General features: G+C 33.1%; 1 protein-coding gene and 1 long non-coding RNA gene across 3 annotated transcripts; one reads left to right on the top strand and one right to left on the bottom strand.

Annotated features, from left to right (window-relative positions):
* Positions 1-176: 176 nt before the first annotated feature.
* On the top strand, positions 177-18631 carry LOC123672744 (DEAD-box ATP-dependent RNA helicase 20-like). Of its 2 annotated transcripts, none has more exons than XM_045607015.1 (8): positions 177-324; positions 446-535; positions 11409-11776; positions 11936-12220; positions 12279-12553; positions 12653-13233; positions 14107-14390; positions 15545-18631. In XM_045607015.1, exons 2-8 carry the CDS (start codon positions 504-506, stop codon positions 15844-15846), a joined length of 2127 nt encoding a protein of 708 aa, XP_045462971.1. In that variant the 5' UTR covers positions 177-324; positions 446-503; the 3' UTR covers positions 15847-18631. The 2 variants fall into 2 exon arrangements, with proteins under 2 accessions (XP_045462971.1, XP_045462970.1); XM_045607014.1 differs by having other exon boundaries at positions 11403-11776.
* Positions 5195-5514, bottom strand: LOC123672747. The gene is made up of 2 exons (XR_006746351.1): positions 5379-5514; positions 5195-5318 (listed from the first exon to the last, which is right to left on the bottom strand). It is a non-coding gene; the product is annotated as an uncharacterized LOC123672747 (long non-coding RNA).
* Positions 18632-19197: the final 566 nt, after the last annotated feature.

The raw sequence follows: 19197 nt of genomic DNA, 5'->3' as shown, positions 1-19197 counted from the left end.
CTGCGCCTAATGTACAATGCGCATAGATTCGAAACTTTTTTTCTTATTTTGGTTATTATAGGTAAAATATATTTATGCTTTTATTATGACCTGCCAATAATTGCCATGAGAATAATAGAAGAATTAAATCGAAATCACAAAATGTTATAAAAATCGGTATATATATTCAATTGAATTTAATGATATTCGAATTCAAGTAATCCGGAAACGAACGAAAGTGAATGAAATCAATTTGCGCGCGCGCAAGAAGGCTTTTGTCCGTTTGACGCACATCATAGCGCCGTCAAGCAAAAGGTGTTCGCGCTTCTGGTTGGAGCAAGCTAGGTGAGGCTGCTTGAGATTAAACCAAAATTCGCTTTCTTTACATCAAGTTGTCGGAAAGTTCACTCAGAATTTCTGAGGTATTACTTTCATTGTGTCCTTTTGAGATATTCTCTTTTTACAGATTTCTTAAGAATTAGAAGCCATTTGAAAGATATCTGGCCCAATTAACGAATTGCACAATGCAGTACAATGTATATTCAACGAATAACATGTAAGTTTCTTTCAGAAACTATTGGTTTAAGTGATTACCCAATCGTTTCAAATTATATTATCATAAATTTGTTGTACAATGAATTTTCCATACCTAGTTTGTTACTGACGTGGCCATTTTGCGGAGTTTTATTCTTACATACGTATTGAAACCTGATTTTAATTGCTCCTGTTAACTATTTTTATTATAATAATAATAAAACTAAACTGATAGAGTTACGCCAAATTTTTTCCATTTAGCTAACAATATTTTCTTATTTTTCTATAAATTTTTGCGTTCACTTTTGAAGCAGAAATAGCATTGAGAGGTGTAGATTCTTGAATAAATGTGTTTGGATTCAAATGAAATAGGACAATTGAATTAGAAGGAATATATGGGTACCCTCTAAGGCATTATTTTTATTTTAGATCGATAGAAAGTTCACCGTTGATTTTGCCATAACCGTTCTAAATAAGATTTGGGGATTTTTAATTCATAAATTAACATTTTCCAACTCTAATATTTTCCATGACGCAGCGCCAAGCTATTTATTTATCTAATTAGGTACTGTGAACACCTAAAATGGCGATTGATGTCGGCCATGTTTTATTAATCCGGTTATCATTTTTGGAATGAGGCAAGGGTTCAATTATTTCTTGAATATACCGAGTGTATATTCTATATCGTGGATTTTTGTTATTTTTCCTCAACAATTAGCAGATAATTGTTGATGTAAAATTCAAATTTCACAAATATTCTGATTTTAATTCGTAGTAGGTGTATGTTCTGAATAATAATCAATGAGAATTGAGTTCAAAATTTTGATGTAATAATTTTCATAAAGAACCTTTGGAGTGGTCCAAAGTAAAATTATAGAAAATTTTCTCAAAATATGTGGACCATGATAATCGATCGTCTCTTCTAGTAGGAGAGTTATATAGATTTTAGTCCAATAACTTCGGCGTCGGATAGAACAACTCGTTCCATGAGAAAAAGTTCATATGAACATATATCCTAACAAGCTTCGTTTTTGGGATATACCTAGGGTGTGGATGTTTGAAAAACGATAATCTTTTTACTTATAACTCTAGTATTATTATATTTATTGTTTTAATTTTTAGGTATTGAAGTCTAGGTAATGTAATGTTTCGAATTAGATGTCTCCTACCAAAATTTTCCAGTGGCGTAGATATAGGGGTGAGATGATCCTTTCCTATTGAAAATCTACAATCTGTCTGATTCTGGGGAAAATTATTCCATTTCTAAAATAAACAGAGCTTCACTAACAAAAAGTTATCTTGAATTTTTCCATAAAATTTACCATTTTCAAGATAATCGTGTACAAAGCAAACACTCCACGAAAATCTACAAAAATTTATTTTTCAAATTTTCCCATTTTGATAAATGAAAGTAAAAAAATTGACGTAGTGCAACGCTTTCACATGGCATTCAATTGATAAATGTTCTTTTTGAAATTCTCAATTAAATGCCGGCTGAAAGCGTTATAATGCACTACGTCAATTTTTGTTCAGGGTGGGCAAATTTCGATGGATTAGCACTACAACTTTTAAACCAGAGGAGAAAGACAAAATATGATACCCCATTCTTGGTCTCTTTTTCCTAGAAACTAATGAGGTAGTATTCATTTTTGGCCACCTTCTTTTGTTTTCGAGTTATAAGCGAAAATTGGAAAAAAGGCGATGTCGAAAAACATATCTCCGCTAATACTGATGATAGGGCTCTGAAATTAAAAGATCATACAGGCACTTTTTTACGTAGAATCCAGTGGTGCGCTCGTATTTTCAAAAGGGTTTTTAATTACGAAGCTATGACCCAAAGTTGTGTTTTTTCAAATGGGAACACAAGATTTCTGTGCCATTTTTTGAAAGATTAATTTTTCCTGATTTCAAAAATATATAACATTGTATGGTTTGTATTGAAATAAATAACAGAAAATGGTCAAACCTTATTTTACCTAAGGGTCTCAATATTTCTATGATTTCAACTGTTGATGGGCACAGAAAAATTGAGCTTTCTATAACAAGAGCAGAGTCCTTCCGTCAATCTGATTATTTCTATTCTTTTTACTAATTTCTACTAAATTCATCTAGATTTATTTTTTTTAAAAAGTTTCGAAAATATAAATGAACTCTGAAAAAATTTCCTAGGTAGCTTGAATACCATTTCGAATATGCATCTATTACCAGGCGCGGATCTAGGGGGGGGGGGGAAACTGGGGGAACGTTCCCCCCCCTCAAATGGCCCGGACACCTCTTAAATTTTGCCGGCCCTCCTTGAATTTGACATACTAAGGCTCAAATAATTACAAGATCAGCAAAAATTTTACCTTCAATACATCATATGAAAACCCATATTAATGAACGGCAAAAAATGTCCCAAAATGGCGGAAGTGTCTGGGTTCCACATTTTCAGTATTTTGAGAATCTAAAAGTAGAATCCAGATTCTACGTAAAAAATCTTAATTTCAGAGCTCTATCATCAGTATTAGCGGAGATATAAATGTTTTTCGATATCGCCATTTTTCCAATTTTCGCTTATAACTCGAAAACAAAAGAAGGTGGCCAAAAATGAATACTACCTTTATTAGTTTCTCAGAAAAACAGACCGAGAATGGGGTATAAGCTTTTGTCTATCTCCTCTGGTTTAAAAGTTGTAGTGCTATAACATCGAAATTTGCCCACCCTGTAATAATAATATAAATTTAATAATAATAATAATATAAATTTATTTTCATAATCAAAGTACAATCCGAATAGAAAACAAGTCAAAGTACAAAAAGACCTTAAGGATGAAACAGAAAAAAAATTACAGAAGTAAGTCTCAAATATGGAGGTCGTTATCCAGGTACTCACTTATAGAGTACGGTTCAAGGTTCAGTAGTAGCTTTCGAGTAGCATTCTTAAACTCTCTGAAATCAGATAACGTTTGCAATTTTTTTGGTAGCTTATTGAAGAATTTGAGGCACATATATTCAACATTTTTTTGAGTTAACACAAGAGAGCACATGGGAAAATGGAAAGGAAAAATTCGTCGTGTATTATTCAGATTTCTATAGCCCTCGTACGTTGTACTTTGGTACGTTCTATGAAAAAATTCATGAGACCTTTTTTTTTAGTGAAGCTCTGTTAATTTCAGGAATGAAATAATTTCATCTAAAAAAAAACAGTGGTGTAGATAGAAAAAGGCTCATCGCTTACCTTATTCGAAATATTACATTATCTAGACTTCTAATACCCAAAAATTAAACAATGAATGTACTAGAGTTATAAGTGGAAAACTTCAAACGCCCTGTATCTCTGAAAAGAAGCTTGTTAGGATATGTATTTATACTAAGTAATTGATAATATATCAGAGAATTATTTTTCGAAAATTTCGAGGTACCTATTCAATCATGAAATTGAATACTATATAGCCAAAATTGCTTCACATTTAGCGATAAAATGATTTTGAATTTGCAACAAAGAATTTCGAGCTCCAATCTTGTCCTTATAATTCCAATTTTTTTTTTATTGATTGATATTTTATGGCAAAAAGATTATAAACTGAATAGTTTTTGTTTTTTTTTTTTCATAGAATTTCTTCAAACACAAATGTTATTCCAGACTACTTCTTTCATGCTATAATCATAAAATAAGCGTATCTGCTTGAAATCAATTAGTGATTAAATAAACTAATGAAAATAGAATTGCAGTGGTTATAATAAATTTATTGAGATATTTTGATTGGTAGAGAAATACATATAAAGATTCGAAGTCCGTTCTAAACGCAAATGTCCAGCAATTTTGTGATTGCTAACAAACTAGTTTTGAATATTCAATGGATTTGGTTTTTACTGGATGGAAATTCATTATCTAATAAAACAAAATTTGGAAAAATTTTATATTTGAAATAAGTTGCATGACCACCTCCTGATCTATTTCAAAATATATATGCATGTTTGTTTGCTTGGAATGAAATGGATGTTTGTGGTAATTTTGTGTTTATTGTTGTTTTAATGCGTGCGCTATGAACTTCGGCTCAACAATAACTTATTTGGGAAAAAAGTTTGTACCCTCGGTATACAATCTTCACAAAAGGGTTGGGGTTTGAAAACGGTCAACAGAACACAATATACAGCCTGTGCGAGTAGTAAATACCTGGTTCTCAATTTCCATTGGTTAAATAGTGAATTTTTTATTTAGGGAATAATAAATGGTTGTTTATTATGGTATACAGTTGTGTAACTCTTGAAAACATTTATCATATAAAACAGCAACTAACATATTAGATATCAAGTACAAGCCAATCGATTGTCTTAGAATATTGATTATCATATAATTGTAGGCAAAACTTCAACCCTTGAGGTATCAGACATCTCTAAAATGTTCCTCAAAGTTTTATACTTTTTCCTACACTGCTTTTTGATTTCTCATAATTGACTTCTTTGTGAAGGATAATCTTAACCAACTTCCTTTTTCTGGGCGAGTCATTGGAGAATTTTCTGTGGAAAATTCTACCACTTTATTTTTGGTATTTGTGGCTGATTCAACTTGAGCATCTAAAAACGATGTGAATTTCAACTTTCATAATCTTACACTATCTGAAAATCTTTGATTTCACTCATATTTAAATATTTCTGATTAACTTCGATGTACAAAATTAATCACAAAACTGCATTTCTAAGAAACCTAAGCTTTATTGTATCAATATATGACTACGAAGTGAAATGTTTAGAGCATATTCCATAATTTCAGAGATTCTCTCCTGTGAATCTCATTCCTAGTTTTCTTGTCAAATTTTTGATCTGCAAAAATAAAAACATAATATTCAAAGATACTGGCCGGTATGAAGATTTACAACTTACTTGTTTATATTTCTTGGAAAAGATCACATTTTTGCTACTTCCTCTTCTCCACAGACGAAACAAAAATTGATTAATTATGAATACAAATTACCGATAACTTTTAAATTCCTGACAGAGGATGCACGTCAAACTTTCCGTGTTAAGATGCATAGAATGAATCTTATTCAGTGTTGCCAAATTTGTTTGGAGCACGTATAATGAAGATCATAGATTGCACTTTCGCCATATAAGAAATAAGAGAGAGTGCGCTTTTTTTCTTGGAATGGTAGTAAATATTTTCAGATTTGGCAACGCCAACAGAAGCGTAAGCAGCGCCTCTACTGGTGCCTTTTATGACCGGAACAAAGATAGCTTTATGCGATCTAGAATGATATAGAGAAAGATATATGACGAAGGCAAAATCGGATAAATTTAGTGAAGGAGTTTTCAGCAGTGTTGCCGAACATACCGATTTATCGGTATTTATACCGCTTTGACAACTACTCTCCCGATATACCGAAAGGTGATAAATTTCATAGATATCATGCCGAAATTGAATCTTTTACCGAAAATTTAATTAATTTTTATAATAAGATGCATAGAGAAGAGATAAGATGAACATATCTTGCTCGATTCAGATGAATTAAGCTCAAGATTCACAAGGGTCGTGAGCCTTTATTACCGGAAAGACCAACGGAGTTTTCGAAATTCCTAGAAACTTGTAACTCTGGGATTTCTGGCTTATATATGTTTACGAGTATGTTTATTACTCTATAGGATTAACGCAATGGTACCGGTAGGTAATTTCAATTCAATTCAAAATTTTTAGAAATTGACGATATATACGAGCTTTTTGCTGTTTAAGGGTCAGGAATGAAAAAATATTATGGTGCCGCTGTTACGAATTATCTTCTCAGTGGCAACGAACATCTTACGAAGAACAAATAAAAATTTTCAAAGTCAGGTGCTTGGATTTTCATATAGAGGCCTGTCAACAAATAATTACTAGATTCCCATTAAAAAATGAAATCATTAATGACTTGAATATTTTTGAAGCCACGAATGTTGAGGATAGCAAAACTGCCTCTATGATTCCAGTATGTCGGTTTCCCCGTTTGATAAGTGATTTTCAAGAATGCGACACGCAATGGAGAACTTTGCGAAATACAAAAAAAATTAAAGATTTTCCTGATGATACTGTGTAGTATTGGAAAGAAGTAGCTCTGATTAAGAATGGTGATAGCACTCCCACTTTTCCGACTGTGACTAAATTTTTCGATATTTTTACGTTACCTCATTCATCAGCAAACGTGGAAAGAATTTTTTCTGCCATTAATCACATGAAAACGAGTTAATGCAGCAGACTCTCAACTGAAACAACTTCCGGTTTATTGCACTCAAAAAAAAATGATAAGAACAGCAGGACCTAACTATTTTGATTTTAGTCAAGAAATTTTATTTATTTTTTTACTTTATGTTATTTTTGGTTAGAAGAAAATATATTAATAGATAATTAAATGTTCTTTTGTTTATGTTTTATTTAAAAAATTGATATTCTTGGAAAAATCTTCCTTATACCGATTTCTACCCCAAATACACCGATTTTGCGCAGTCATTTATACCGATATTGAGTTCAGACGTTCGGCAACACTGGTTTTCAGTCTCATCTGTTGTCTCTGTTATTACGCAACGCTAAGATGTCTAAAAACCTGGTGAATGGACTGATTAGCTTTTGTTTTGCCAATTTTGAGGATATTAGTTTGAGCTTCTTCTGATCGGCTAGGATCGGGTTTTAATTGATGTATCCTGTCAAAAATCAAAGGAAAAAAGATCGAAATGAAAGGTATGACTTATGCCCGCCACTCACGAAGCGTTTTTTCGAGCGTTCGGTAGCAAGCTCCGGCGATATCGCCATTTTTTCAATTTTCGCTTATAACTCGAAAACAAAAGAAGGTGGCCAAAAATGAATGCTACCCTTGTTAGTTTCTCAGAAAAAGAGACCGAGAATGGAGTATCAGATTTTGTCTATCTCCTCTGATTTAAAAGTTGTAGTGCTAAAACATCGAAATTTGCCCACCCTGTACTTGTTTTAATAATTTTGATTACTAAACTTTGTGAGCTTCTATTTTTTAAATGCTTTCACTGCCGGAAAATTCGACAGAATTGAAAGATTCCGAGCTTTTTAAAAGTCGCGATGATGTCGCTTTCGCTTACTACTGCGGTTAGCATCTTCATAGGTTTCTACAAACTACATTCTAACTCGACGCTGGATTTCTCCGATGATACGTACGCTATGAACTTTGCCCCAACAAAAAGTTTCAATGCTCGATTTTCAACCTACCTACAGAATGGTAGGGTTTGAAGAAAGTCTAACCTATATAAGAGTATAGACTGTTTCCGTAGTTGAAATAGTGACTGGGCGTCGGTCATCTTCAGTGCTCTCTCGGCCCTCACTAAAGCGCTGACACCACTCAAAAACACGTGCACGAGATACAAAAAGGTCCCCATAGGCCTCTTGCAACAATTTACAGCACTCAGTCGGAGTTTTTCTCAATTAAACGATAAATTTGGGATTGATGCGTTGCTCCTGTTTTTCGTCACACATGGTTTTCGGCACGACAAAAAAATCACGTTTGTTTCAAACCGCTACTGCACAATTAGTGACGAGAACTTTTGTTGGACGTTGGTTCGTGCAATGTGCATAAACAAGATATCTAGATACCCCTCTACGGCGCCCTCTAGGCGTGCAGTCAGTCACCTTGCCAACCAGGTGGTTGGGTTTCTTTTTTCTTTATTCATTTAGTTAGAGCTGAAGAATTTCTATAATAGTGATTTTTCGACTTCGACCTCATTTTTTATTTTTTTGTAAATTTCAACATGTTCGTTGTTTGTATTTAAACCTTTAATAGATAATTCGGCGATTATTGTCATTATTAGAGTTGCAGGGAATTTTAATTGTAAAATACATCAAAAAGGGGAATTTTTGGCATCAATGTAGGGAATTTTCATTTCAAAAGGTTGAGAAGACTGGCCGCAATAGTTAGCGAAATGTCAGGTGGAAAACCGACTGAACGTCGGCTAAAAAACCATTTCTGTCTACGATTTTTTAATGAAAAAGTGTTCATTGGTGAATTCTTCTTGCTGGATTTGTAATCTGGTATCTTTTAATCTAAGGCAGTACTCCACATTCCTACCTAAGTTCTTTGCAAGTAATAAAACTCACATTTGCATTGCGTTTTTGTTGACATATTTTGGCATACTTATTTTATCATTTTATCATTATTTTCCTTTATCTTGCCACCATTGGAAATTTATTGAAGAAAGAACATTCAGAACTGAGCAGAAGATCTCCTGTTTATTCAAGTATGAAGGGATACAACAACTTACCTATATCTTTAAGATAGTGTGATGGTTATTTGAAATTTGTTAAGTGTATTAAATCTTATATTCTACAAGAACAACTTAGTTGATTTGTTAATTCAATGTAATAATAAGTAAATAATAAATAAAAGCAAAGTAACGCCTTCAGTAAATGATGGACGTATTTTTCATCATGAGTTTACTTTTTTGAATTGGATTTTTTTTTTTTTGTTAATTTAAACCTTTCACTGTGTTTGTCCCTCTGTAGGGACATCGATTTTCACACTAGTGCAATTGTCTCTCTGAGGGATAGTTGATATAAAAATAATCAAGAGGAGGAGGTCAGATTTTCTAATGAAATATACCTAATTTATCCATTCTTGCTTCATAAAAGCCAGGAAGTAATAATCCTACTACATATTTTTCTCTCTATGGTATAGTAAAAGGGTTGATGATTTAACGGTTATCGATTTTTCAATTAAGTGCTATTGATTACACTTATCCGAGAAAACACGTTGAACTATCATATGACAATCGGAGATTTGTGTACAAACTATTACAAACATCTTACTTTTGGCTTGAAACAGATCAGAAACTCCTGTATGTGAACGCATTTTAGACTTATTCGCATGAATAGTTATCTCAAACTTGTTTATCGCAGCTGTAAAAAAATTTAGATAATGTTAATATGTATCTGTTGGTTTATTATTATGTTATAAACATTTTGAATCGTTTGAGATAAAAAAAAAGTTAATATTCCTTGTAATTTACGTTTACATTTTGGAATGTGTAGGGTCATTTGCATGAAATATTGTGGCTTCTGTAATAAGTTAATTTCAGAATTGTAACCCTCTCTGAGTAATAAACATAGAGGGAGCATATGTCATTTTCAATAAGCAAATTTTGTCTCCAACATGAACTATCAAATTTGACATGAAGCGAGGAAATGAAAACATATTAGTGATAAGACATTTCACTCAATTCGCATGTTACCCCACGAAGAACCCACTTTTTATGTCCCATAGTGAATCAACGTTTCATATCAACTTAAAATATATCGAGATGAATACCTAAATATATAAGAAATTCAGAAAACAAACTTTCAAGCGCGCCAAACGACGATACTAGTAGAGTAAATGTTGCCAAACCTTGTATTTCAGCAGGTAGATACAGAAAATAATAAATAATTTGCTAATTATAAATTCGGCAATAAGGAGAAATATCTGATTCCATATTTTCAAATTTGCATATTAAATCGGGAATCACTTAAATAAATATATTTCATTCAATATAATATACATTCATAATGATATAGTAAAATTGTGGATTTGAAAATATATCACAATACGACAATGTATTCTAACCATGTTGGGGACATGAAAACATTGCGTACACTCCCTCTATCTATGTTTATTTCTCTATGGTAACACTATCAGTGGCGTACCCAGACATAAGCCTTGATGGGAGATAAAGAAAAAAAATTCAAATTTTCCTTCTTTCGAAAAAGTTTTCCAAAGAAGTTTGCTTACTGATAATAAGATTGTGATATGTAAGGTTGTTACATATAATGGATATTCTTCCTGGGTGGGATATATTCCCCTTATCCCCTTCCTTGCGTACGCCACTGAACACTATTCTCTTCTGAAAAGATCTAATATACGCATGTGCAACACACATTGGATAATCAAAAGAACTAAAACTCGTATGGAATATTTACTATCCCAACCCCAATACCCAAATTTCATAAAAATCGGACTAGTGGAACGCTATATATTGAAATCTCAAGTATTTCACTTTTAAACATGAACAAAGCGTACCGTACATAAAATTTCACGAAACTACTTACTACTTGTCCCAAACATCCATACCAATATTCGGCAGCATTGTAGTTGGAATTTCATCTGAGAGGGGGTAGCCAAATATTCGTTTTGATTTTGAGAGATTCAACACTGAATTTGAGATTTGGAAATGCCGGAAATTTCACAATTGCGCTTACTCAAACGCACATCTTTTACTTGAAGTTTTTTTGAGTAGGGTAGTGAACAAAAGATCTGCATGGTCGCAGTTCCCGGAAGGCTTACCGAAGCAAAACGACCCCAGTTCAAATAATAATAATAATACTTGAAGTTTTGATGAGATCGTCTTTGACCCAAACTGAATGTCCAGGCCAAATTTCATTAAAATTGGATAAAAATTATAGAAAACAAGGATGTACGGATTACACAGAGCGACAGACAGATGCTCGGATACACATCGAAAGACAGGTGCACGGTCACAAGTCGTCTGACAGATGTACAGACAGACGGACGCGAAAATTTTTGAATCGATGATAAACAACTATTTCCACCCAGCAAAAGTGATCTCTCAAAGCTTCCACAGCCGTCGGTAGACTAGAAGCAAAAATAAGGTAACCATATTTTGAAAAACTCATAACTCCAAAGTTGACTCCATAAACGCGCGTAATCCAAAATGTGTGATGACACAATTGCATCTTTTTTACTCCGAAGTCTTAAGCCTAATAGTATTTCTTACCGCGAAATCCTAGATTCAGTAGTTTCGTTGTCCTGAATGTTGCATGCCCATCTGAAAGAATTTTCAACTTATTTATTCATAACATCAAAACTATTTTTTAAGGTTTTTCATATTTTCTTTTTTGAATTGTAAATTAATTTTTTTTTGTAAAAGGAACAGGTCGAGACCAGAACGTAATGATCATCACTATGGCAAACAGTCAAATTATTGGTGTGGCCCATCACAGCACAGTATTGCCCCAGTTCAGGATTTTGGAGGTCCAAATTCACAAATGATCAATAAGAAGTATAAGTCACAAGATGAACAATTACTTACACAGCCGGACTGGACACAAACAGAATTGAAACCATTCAGAAAAAATTTTTACATCTTACACCAAAATGCTAAAAACAGAACCCCAGAAGATATCAATCAGTACAGGGACACTAATGATATAATAGTAAGAGGAAATTCTGTCCCACAGCCTAATTTTTGTTTCGAGGAAGGAAGTTTTCCAGATTACTTGATGAATAGCATTATGAAACTAGGTAAGGTTTATTCTAAGTGATGAATATAATTACTATCATATAAAAAAATTTTTGTTTATATTCTCCCATATCAACAAGTTATGAATGTCTTATAAATTTTTTAAATATTCATTCGGATTTTTTACATTGATAAGTTTCTAAATAATCATTTTTTTAAAGGGTTTGCAGAACCTACACCAATCCAGGCCCAAGGCTGGCCTGTTGCTTTGTCTGGTCGAGATCTCGTTGGTATAGCTCAAACTGGGTCAGGAAAAACATTGGCTTACATGCTGCCAGCTACAGTACACATAAATCACCAACAACGCCCTCAGAGGGGAGAAGGCCCCATCGCCTTAATTCTAGCTCCAACCAGAGAATTGGCGCAACAGATTCAAAAGGTTGCACATGAATTTGGTTCGTCCACCATGATTAGGAACACCTGTATCTTCGGTGGTTCACCTAAAGGTAAATCGAAGAAAATTTAATCTTGCAATCATATACTAAAATCAATGAATTATTACAGGACCTCAGGCAAGAGATTTGGAAAGAGGGGTAGAAATAGTTATTGCAACTCCCGGCAGATTGATTGATTTTCTAGAAAAAGGAACCACCAACCTTGCAAGATGCACATATTTGGTTTTGGATGAAGCAGACCGCATGTTGGACATGGGTTTTGAACCTCAAATCCGAAAAATTATTCAACAGGTCAGGCCTGACAGACAAGTGCTAATGTGGTCCGCTACATGGCCGAAACAAGTCCAGGCTTTAGCTGAAGAATTCTTGGTGGACTATATTCAGGTAACTTTAATTCATTCAGTTGAATTCAACTTTTTGATAACTTTTTCCATCTCTGTTTAATTTTTTTCGAATTTTTGCCAATATGTTTTAATATTTTAGGTTAATATTGGAGGTCTAGCTTTATCAGCAAATCACAACATCAAACAAATCGTGGAAGTTTGTGAAGAAAGTGAAAAGGAGGAAAAACTTCTCAAGTTATTGAAGGAAATAGGATCAGACCGATTGAACAAAATCATCGTGTTTGTGGAAACTAAGAAAAAAGTTGACGACATAACAAAAGCCATCAGACGTGAAGGCTACTCCGCTATTTCAATACATGGGGATAAGTCACAACCGGAAAGAGACTTTGTTTTGAACGAATTCAGGAGTGGAAAGTCCTGGATTTTGGTCGCAACAGATGTAGCTGCTCGAGGTCTTGATGTGGATGACGTCAAATATGTAATTAATTATGATTATCCAAACTCTAGCGAAGACTACGTCCATAGGATTGGAAGAACAGGAAGATGTCAACAAACTGGAACAGCATATGCTTTCTTCACATCGGCCAACGCCCGCCAAAGTAAAGACCTTATTGCAGTATTGAAGGAAGCCGGCCAACACATCAGCCCAGAACTAGCTGAACTTGCACAAAATTCTCGCGTTGGTCAAAACAACAAGAATCGTTGGCAAAATAGAAACAGGTAATAATGTCTACTGCTTAAGAACTGGTTTTAACTTCAGTTCAACTTCTTAGTTAGTATAATAGAAAATGAGAAAAAACTAGGATATCTGTCAAAATCTAACCTATCAGATGAGCTGGGTACTGTACTTGATTTATCTTAGCTGTGTCATAAAATGTTTTCTCTAATTCTGTGGTTATTCCGTTCATTCTTCCACATCTTGTAGAACAAAATCGTGCGAGAATATATCAGAAACGCACAGTTTTCATGGTTATATTTTATTATTCTATGTTGGTACTCCGAACTTTCCGCCACGGCTTTAGCTGTCAATTCATCAATTTGCCTTAAAGAAATCAGTTCTGCCAACCAACAATTTTCAATGCAAAAATCACTAAAATATATTTATGGAAATATTTCATTAATTTCAATAAAAATGCAATGAATTAGAGAAAATAATGTATAATACTCGTACAGAAGGCTCATTCTTCCACTCGTTCATTCCAAAACTCGCCACTTCGTGGCTCGTTTTTGAATTTTGAACTCGTGGAAGAATATCAATGCCTTCTGCACTTGTAATATAAATAACTATTCTAGCATCATTGCCAGAATGGATTGGTCGACATCGACCAATTGGTTATAAAAATATTCTCACACTTTAAATATTTGGAAAATTTTTAAATCGACTCAATTTGAAAAGAATTAAATAAAAACCTCAATAATTTGCTCTGTATTAGAACTTCATTAGCATTTTTATATCAAGAAAGAAAATCAGTGTTTTAAGACTATCTGTTGAGGATTAAAGGATATAAAAATAAATTGTTTCATCGAACTTCTTAATATCTCATCCAGGTGTATTTTCTGTCGAGTATATTCAAAGGTTTTTTCGTTTCACAGGGACAATTCTTCACCTAACTCTAGCAATTCTGGCGGACGTGTGAAGACATGGACCAACAAGAATTTCAATAGCAATGCCGTAGATTTCAAACAGAATAATCAGAAGATGATGATGAATGGCATGAGGAACGATCAGGGGGCTAGAAATCAGAGGAACTACAGCAATTCATTTGCCTATCAGAATACTTACAACAATCAAGGTTATCAAAATTCATATAGTCCTCCAAGCCAAGTGTTCCAACCTCAACAGCAAAGTGCAAGTGGACCTCGTAACAATTATGGTGGTTAGTATTGAATATTTGTTTTTATTATCGACTTGGAAAATATTGAGAAAACGAGTAATGTTAAAAAATATTTATGGTATTATACCAGGGTTGCTTTTTTTATTTCGGCAACCATGATAACTAAACGTTAAAGACAACCTTACCATTTTGGAGTATGACATTTCCTCTTGATAAGGAAATGGAATTAACATTTTAATAACTTTTGCTGTGTATCAATATCAACTCCGTTTATTACTAAAACACTGGTGTGCTCACTTAATCTTGAAAAACCTTAAGATTAAGAGTATGGTCCGTATATCGCCGAGAATTTCAGAGCGGTTACTAGTGGTTTTCAATGTTTCAGATACCTGCTTCATATTTACGGACCGCTTGAACCTTGTCATTTTTGTTTGACAGAATTTTGGAGGTTATAAATGGTTGATATCTTTTAGTTTGTAAGCAAATAAAAGTTCTTAATGGCTTTGAAGCGTATTATTGTTGCATAATTAAAACAATACAGTTCTTGAGTGTTAGATGCCATGGAAAATGTTCATAAACAATAACCTGAAAATTAAAATGACAACTGCCAAGCCGAGTGGGCGTGGTTACCGAACCTAACAAGAATAAAAGTACGCTTGCTCTGATGACAGATAACTCACTGAAGTTTGAGGAAATAGTCACCGGTTTTTGAGGAATTTGACATATACGAATCTTCAACTTTCTAACCACAGTAACCAAGCATACCCTAAAGTAGCGACTTTTGAAGGGACCAGCCTTCTTGGCGCTCTGTCTTTCTGTCAATGCCGTTCTGAGGTTATATCAATAATAAACTACTTTTGACAGAACAAATGAAAATTTTAAAATGATGCCGTCGATTGGTCAATTCTTTGTATAGCGCCACCTTAGAAAAAAAGGGGCCCTAACCGAGTCGCCAGAATTATCTTGAACAACATCTAATCGGTGAATACACCAGTATTTTAGATATCTATGATTGAATCCACAGTTTTTGAAATATCGCTCATCACTACGTATGAACCAAATACAACAAAAAGTGTTCATGCCTGAATCGCTTCTAAGCAAATGGTCGCCTGTTTTATTACACAGTATCCCAAAGTTAATTTATCCCCAATAAATTTGCTGCTCTTGTAGGACTCTTCTATAATTTGTTGTTTCAGGTGGTAATAGCCGATATAATAATCCACAAAGATATGGAAGACAGAACTTCAACCAGTCCGGAAATCCAAACATGTATCAAATGGCGGCACAACCCTACATGATGCAACAAACTGGCGGACCTGATCCGATGCAGTCCATAATGAACCACAAGTTCTTCCAGAGCAACAGAATACCAAGTGCGAGTAACCCTTGCGCGTACCAATCTATCAGTCAAGGTCAAAGCACTCCCTACAATCAATATCCAGGAGCAGTACAATATGCGTATCAGTTTACTCAGCCTACTGCTGCAGTACAACAATAAGTGTAGGTATAAAAACATGACACGTTATGTCTACTCTGCTCTTTATCTTCAGTGTGGTTTTTTGATGTAGCATGTAGTTCAGAGTATATTAATGTTTCAAATTATTATTATCAACTATTATTCTCCAATAAGATATTTTCTTGACAATTAATTAATCTGCTCAAAAAATAATAGAAGGGATTCCAATAACAAGAAATCTTTGAGTGAATATTTCGAAGCAAGGTGGAGGAAAACCATTTTTACTTCTTCCAAATCAACTTTTTCTAACAAAATTGCATCTGAAGAATTTCCCTAACTAGACATATTTGGATGTTTGATGTATATTTACATAGTGCAACTTGAACAAAAAAATTACTTTCACACCATTTAAGGTGATTTTCATAATGCATGGTAAACTGGTCCTTAAATTAATCTTGGGGCCACAGGTTATTATGAAGCTGTTAAAAATTATGTGAGTATAACATACTACTACTGAATTATTATCTGTAAATTATGAAATAACTGTTATTTTTATCCACCAGTATTCTACAAATTATATTAATGAATGTATGTTCTTCCTTCTTGAGAAAACTGTAATTTAAGTGAAACAGTAACTATCTCTGTATGCTGATGAAATGCACGAAACATATAGAAGGGGAGTTCGGACGTATTTGTTAGTAGTTTGCATACGTATTACACTCCAGGCAGTGTGAAACCAGAATTACATGGTGGACATTGGAACGATATAAACTATGCAGAAAGATTTTTTTCTCTGCTCTCATTTGTAACTTCTCATGTTCTTCTCTATATTTTTCCTATGGAAATACTTAATTGAATATTTCAAAGATCATACCACCACAAAACTTATTCATTCGGTTGAATATCAAACTTATAATAATGTTAAATATGATTGACACTTTTTTTGACGTGATTTCGCTAAGTTACAATCACTCATTTTTACAACAGAAATATAAGTGATCCTCAGATTGTAGGTCGCTAAAATTGATCCGATGAAAAAAAATTTTTACTTGAAACAATTTGAATGAAATTTTTAGTATGTCGGTAATCTGATTTTGAACATGGAAGTTACATCTTTATTTGACGGGGCTCTCGTTACACTGCTAGCATTTGAAATACTTCTGCTAACTAGTCATTTATATAAAAATCGAATTTTTAATTCAAAGTTGAAATAGTTTGTTATTTTATACTTTAGTTATTTATTTTTATTTGTTCTTTAGATGACTTTATGGTTGAAGTCTGAAAACGACCAAAATTCTGTTGATTTATTCCTACTGAGTGCAGTATTGGAGAAAGAAATATTTTTTTCTGCTGTGTAGAACCTTGAAATTTTTATGCGTGAAAAATTAGCCTCTTATCATGAAATATTTCATGTTGATTTCAAATTACTGTGATAAAATAGAGATCATTTATTCCAAGGGAACTCATTGTTAAAGATTGAAGTCGCGTTATTCATTTTCTGCTTGAAGTTCCTAGTCAAGCTTTGTGATATTGAAAATTTTCATCGATATATATTTCCGTACTTATCAAAAGATTTCAAATTGGAAAAGGTTGGAATAACGTGATATTTTAGTATGATCATTAGTTACCTTTTTATTTTTCGATACTAATGATCTAAACAAGGCATTTTTGATAGACTATTAAGTATTTACGGGATTGCAGTAAAGAGCCCTGGTTTCGTTACACTGTTGCAATAATTCTTATGAAAAATTCTTGAAGATAAGAATCTGAATATGTCATAAAGTGAGGTCGTCATATTGTTTTAATAGCATTTGTTTGTCACAAGTACATTGCTTGAGTGGATGAGTGACTCGAGCGTGGTGTACATATTGTAGTATTAAGTATTAACTCGTTCGTCGTTTAAGCGTGGTGCTCTGTAGCTCACGTACATCTGTGATATTAGCGAATAAAGGTAGCAAACAGAATAATCATAACTTTCCTCCGTGTCTATGAGTACGCCAAGAAATGTACAACATGTCGGTTCTGTGAGTGATTTTCAGAATCTTAGTTTCATTTCAACATTCCAATTAATGTGTATATTTATTTTCAAACTTGTTTTTTTTTTATAAAATCACCTTTACAAAGAAACAATTATACATGTCTCAATATAGTATTTAATTTTCGTCTTTGATTATAGTTCAATCTCACAAGAATGTAGACAGTTTGTACATTGTATTACATTGGTTAAATGTGATATATTTTCTATATAGTTATATATTGTAAGACTGAAATAACTATATTTTTTTTAAAGAGGTTTTTACAAATAGGACATGTGGAAACCTTAAACAAGGATTTCTAATTTTGTTTTCGTTTTGAAAAGAGGAGTAGCGTAACTCTTTGATCGGACTGAGTGCATTTTCTGCACAAAAGTTATCAAATTATTCTATGATGTTATCATTCGCGCCATTGCATCTCAACGATTAACGATTTTAAAAATATTTAATATTTTTCGAAATTTGTTCTTTTCAATTCAGAGGTAATTGGTAAATATAATAAAACTGCCCAGTGTTTTTAAAACCTCACAGGAATGATGAGTCTTATTTATTTGTTATTTAGTTGAACTGAATTATCGAAATGGCCTTCTAAGAAGTCATCTTAAATGAAATAATCACTTCTATACTCTTCTGTAAGTTTCCAGCAAGTGCATTTCTTGTATGTAATACAGTATTATAATAGTTGTGTAATGATTCTCATTGGTTTGCAATTTATTATTCTTTTAGTGTTTATTTTCTAATTTTTTTCTGTGGATGTATAAGAATATCCATAACCAATAAATGTTGAAAATTTATTTCTTATTTATTTTTCCTAGTTCCTACTCAGTGCTTACATTAAGTTCTGAAAAGTGCTTTTATAGTCTTTATAGTCATATTAACTTCAATATGAAATGAAGTAAAATTTGAGATTTTAGTACTGATAGAAGTTCGTGCTTGAAGTGTTCATAGTTCAGGGCGTATTTGTTCGCCCTACTGTTAGCAATGCTGTGGCATCAATTCACAGCGTTACCGATGTTTCAGTATTAATTTTCTAACTCAAATAATACATTAGGTATGGATGCAAGTTCCAGAGTTTCAATTAACAAAGAGTGAGGATATTTTATCAATCCATTGTTAATTTTATGGTACAACTAGAAAAAAATTCAGTGCCAACAATGCTGGAAAACGTTTTATGACGTTCAGGCACTGCTAACAAGAATAAATGCTACTGAAAATGAATATTTTCAAAATCACATGGTACACATGGTGAAAATTTTTTTTAACAACAATGTTAAATTCAACTTTATGAAACTTGGACCAGAGCAATAAGCTATCGGAATGCATTGCAACCTACCTCGCATACTAGGTAAATTTGATTTTA

Source organism: Harmonia axyridis, chromosome 2 (genome assembly GCF_914767665.1).
Source record: "Harmonia axyridis chromosome 2, icHarAxyr1.1, whole genome shotgun sequence".
Classification (NCBI taxonomy): domain Eukaryota; kingdom Metazoa; phylum Arthropoda; class Insecta; order Coleoptera; family Coccinellidae; genus Harmonia; species Harmonia axyridis.
Note: the sequence above shows the minus strand (reverse complement) of the source record. Positions and strands in the feature narration are given on the sequence as shown.